This window comes from Salvelinus sp. IW2-2015, unplaced genomic scaffold (genome assembly GCF_002910315.2).
Source record: "Salvelinus sp. IW2-2015 unplaced genomic scaffold, ASM291031v2 Un_scaffold2282, whole genome shotgun sequence".
NCBI lineage: Eukaryota > Metazoa > Chordata > Actinopteri > Salmoniformes > Salmonidae > Salvelinus > Salvelinus sp. IW2-2015.
The window spans coordinates 33,634-38,354 of record NW_019943609.1 but is presented as its reverse complement, the minus strand read 5'-3'; the positions used below and the strand labels follow the sequence as shown (position 1 = coordinate 38,354).

Genomic DNA, 4,721 nt, shown 5'->3' with positions numbered 1-4,721 from the left:
GGATGGTCCGTCAAAGATTCTAGCTAGGCGGGAATATTGATCAAGTTGAATTAATTCAACATTCAAGGACCATTTCATTTATAGAAAGGGCTATCCAAGGCAACCAGCGAATTTGACAGGTCACAGCGCATCACCAGCCTTTACTGACAGTATTGGCAAAATAATTTTGTCTCCCCTTCACCTGCAAACACAGTCACAGGTACCGCACATCAAACCACACGCAGGTAACCAAACATCAAACCACAGCCAGGTACCCGCACATCAAACACACACGGCAGGTGACCCACATCAAACCACACCTCGCCGAAACCAACTTCACGTTTGAATCAGGTCAGGGTCGCCTAGCATTTTTTTTAATAACCCATTTAAAACGGGCCAAATCAGGAAAGTGCAGCGCCTTTTAAACGGGTAGCCTGGCTAAATTTAAAATGTAACGTTTGGTCAGATTTTGTTATAAGCTCAAAAGTATGGAATATTGGATCTGAGCGTATTCCACACCATCTGGTAACAGATTCTGCTGTGTTTTCTAACAGAAATTAGAAAGAACCCTGCAATGAACTCAATCCCACAGCAATAGGCAGGGTATGGTGCATATAGGCAGGTATAGGCAGGTAGGTGGGCGTTTCCAGGATGTGAGGGTGTAGCTGTAAATCTGAAAATAGTGTAGGGTGTGGTGTTGGGGTGATTTCAGGTCAATGTATGTGTGTCATCTGTGTGGTGTATCTGTGTGTGTGTGTGCTGTGTGTGTGTGTGTGTGTGTGTGTTGTGTGTGTGTGTGTGTTGATGTAAGGTGCTAGCGTCTGACTAAGTCTAGAGATACATGGTTAGGTGTGGTGTTACGATTGCTGTTGTGGGTGTCTACTGTCCGTGTGTGTTTTACAGAGTTGTGTGTGCGTGTGGTACAGGTGTGGATGTGTGTGTTTACCTGTGTGTGTGTGTTTAGCAGGTGTGTGTGTGTTTACAGATGTGTTGTGTGTTTTACAGATGTGGTGTGTGTTTACAGATGTGTGGTGTGTTTAGCCAGATGTGTGGGTGTTTACTAGGTGTGTGTTGGTGTTTTACAGATGTGTGTTGTGTTTTACAATGTGTGTGTGTTTACAGATGTGTGTGTGTTTACAGATGTGTGTGTGTTTACAGGTGTGTTAGGTGTTTACAGATGTGTGTGTGTTTACAGGTGTGTGTGTGTTTACAGGTGTGTGTGTGTTTACAGATGTGTGTATATGTTGCCAGTGAGAGTATCTGTAAGATCTGAAAGAGTGTTAGGTGTTTACAGATGTGTGTGTGTTTCAGATGTGAGGATATGTTGCCAGTGTATTTCTCTGACCGGAGGGTGTGTAAGGTATGTGGAGATGAGGCGTCAGGCTGTCACTATGGAGCTGTTACCTGTGGGAGCTGCAAGGTGTTCTTCAAGAGGGCTGCAGAGGGTGAGCCATACACACACACATGCATGCACTCACATATATCACTTTGTTTACATTCATTTTACTAGGCTAGTCAGTTAAGAACAAATTCTTAATTACAATGATGGCCAAACCCTAACCCGGACGACCCTGGGCCAATTGTGCGCCGCCTTATGGGACTCCCAATCACAGCCGGTTGTGATACAGCCTGGAATCGAACCAGGGTCTGTAGTGACGCCCCTGGCACTGAGAAGCAGTGCCTTAGACCGCTGCACCACTCGGGAGCCCCATGCACACACACACACACACACACAAACACGTTTGTTTTACTATCCTTGTGGGGCCCAAACAATTGATTCCCATTCAAAATCCTATGTTCCCTAACTGTAACTCTTACACCTAACCCCTAACCCTAAAATAGCCTTTTCTCTTGTGGGTACTGGAGAAATGTCCCCACATCTGAATTGTCCTTGTTTTACTATCCTTGTGAGGACTTCTGGTCCCCACAAGGACTTCTGGTCCCCACAAGGACTTCTGGTCCCCACAAGGACTTCTGGTCCCCCACAAGGACTACTGGTCCCCCACAAGGACTTCTGGTCCCCCACAAGGACTTCTGGTCCCCCACAAGGACTTCTGGTCCCCACAAGGACTTCTGGTCCCCCACAAGGACTTCTGGTCCCCACAAGGACTTCTGGTCCCCCACAAGGACTTCTCGAATGTTTATAGCCTGAGCCCTCTGATCCATCCTGGGCCGGGGGAACGTACATGTTTTTATAGCCTGAGCTACGTGCATCCTATGCATAAATAGGCCAATTTATTTGTGTTCTGAGAAAATGTGAATGTGATCAAAACTTCGTGTAGGCTACTAAGGCCTTTTTAATCCAAAATGATTGGCTTGAATTAATCAATTACACAATAGTGATGACACTGTATGAGTATCTTTTTAATTACAGATGTAAAGGCCATACAACACCATACACAGCAGCTCAGCCCTGTTAGTCTCTGTCAACCCAGTTGTTCTCTATGTGTAAAGGGTTTTCATGTTTTCATCCTTCCTAGAGTTTTCCAGGATTTGTTTTAATGACCTTAACAGCTGATTTATTACTATGACATACACTAGAACTAGGGACTGGAGTTGTTTAATGATTACAGCTGATTTATTACTATGACATCCACTAGAATAGGGATCGTGAGTTGTTTAATGACCTTACAGCTGATTTATTCACTATGACATACACTAGAACTAGGGATCTGGAGTTGTTTTTAATGACTTACAGCTGATTTATGACTATGACACCACTAGAACTAGGGATTGGAGTGTTTATGACCTTACAGCGATTTATTACTATGACATCCACTAGAAAGGGATCTGGAGTTGTTTTAATGACCTTACAAGCTGATTTATTACTATGACATCCACTAACTAGGGATCTGGAGTTGTTTAATGACCTTACAGCTGATTTATTACTATGCATTCCACTAGAACTAGGGATCTGGAGTTGTTTTATATGACCTTACAGCGGATTTATTTATGACATCCACTAGAACTAGGGATCTGGAGTTGTTTATGACCTTAAGCTGATTTTATATGACATCCACTAGAACTAGGATCTGGATTGTTTATGACTACAGCTGATTTATTACTATGACATCCACTAGAACTAGGATCTGGAGTTGTTTTAATGACCTACAGCTGATTTATTACTATGACATCCACTAGAACTAGGGATCTGGAGTTGTTAATACCTACAAGCTGATTTATTCTATGACATCCACTAGACTAGGGATCTGGAGTTGTTTTAATGACCTACAGGCTGATTTATTACTATGACATACACTAGAACTAGGGATCTGGGAGTTGTTTTATGACCTTACAGCTGATTTATTACTATGACATACCAAGAACTAGGATCTGGAGTTGTTTTAATGACCTTACAGCTGATTTATTACTATGACATCCACTAGAACTAGGATCTGGAGTTGTTTAATGACCTTACAGCTGATTTATTACTATGACATCCACTAGAACTAGGGATCTGGAGTTGTTTAATGACCTTTACAGCTGATTTATTACTATGACATCACTAGAACAGGATCTGGAGTTGTTTTTAATGACCTTACAGCTGATTTATTACTATGACATACACTAGAACTAAGCATCTGGACTGTTGGTTAGGTTTACTACAAGCTCCACTCCGTTGATCTACTTGCGTGTACGTGGGTGTGAGCGGGATTTTAGTTTTGTATATAAAAAATAAAAAACGGAATATGATAATATTATACAAAAATATACCACGTAATATTCTTCTACTTGCCGGTGTAAACCTAAAACCTTATCCCAGTTGGATACGCTGCTTGTGTATTTACCCACATCAGCTAAAAATAGAAGGCATGTTTTGATCAAGGAGAAGAAAGCTAGAGACTAGAGTAGCCTACAGCAGTTTCTACCATTTCACAATAAACCTGTAATCACAAGTTATTACTGCCTAAAACAAATACCTTTTTGGGTAGATTCTAACAAGGCTACAATGTCGTTGGTTTATTGTTTGAACCGTAGCTTAGATTTTATATTTCTTATCAATGCAAATAGGCTTCTTTGATGCATAGCCTATAGCCTTTACTGGTTGATCAGATCAAGGAACCAAGCAAACTTCATTGCCTTCACAACACTGCCCCGCAGGAGGGGTCCGTCGATGTCAGTGCGTACTACAAGGAGCCTCCCCTTTAATAACAAAAAAGCAACGTCGAGACACTATGCTACGTCGCACCGTAGATTTCTGGTGTCACCTTTAGGTTAGCGACTACAGATCAGAAACACTGAAGACCCCCCCCCCCCGCCACTCTGAGACCTGTGGTGCCATCATCTGAAATCACTACACGTGTTACAAACAGTGTTGCCAATATTGTTCAGTGATTCTGCTATTGGCCCTGGAGTTCTCTCTAGATGACGTTTTGCTGTTGCCGACGATTCACAGCACCATTTTGCCTTGCTGCGGCACAGCTGCACCCGACGTAACGTTTTCCCTCCTCTCTCACCGCACACCCCTCCCTGGTGCTTCTCGTCTGTGTGTGCACCATTGCTGTGACTTCTTTTGCACAGACGCTTCTCCCACTTTGTGTGTGGCAGAATGAGAAAGTAGCTACATGCTGTCAAAACTCCCAAAGCAGCTGAAAGCAGCTGCTTTTTCCCCCGAAACTTCTACAATGAAAGTCACTGATAGGGAGTAAACACATGGTAAATTAAACTACCTAAGCCCTAGTCATGATTCCTGCTTTTTCAAGACTGTAACCAAAATACAATGTGTGTGTCTAGCATTCTCC

The 4,721-nt window shown here is 42.8% G+C and overlaps 1 protein-coding gene across 1 annotated transcript in view; it reads left to right on the top strand.

The window, feature by feature from the left end:
• Positions 1-2,107, top strand: part of LOC112073521 (androgen receptor) — a 6,649-nt gene extending 4,542 nt beyond the window's left edge. The window contains exon 2 of the mRNA XM_024140798.2: positions 1,291-2,107. Within this exon, the coding sequence (XP_023996566.1) occupies positions 1,291-1,489 (199 nt within the window). The 3' untranslated portion in view covers positions 1,490-2,107. The remainder of the gene's footprint in view (positions 1-1,290) is intronic.
• Positions 2,108-4,721: the final 2,614 nt, after the last annotated feature.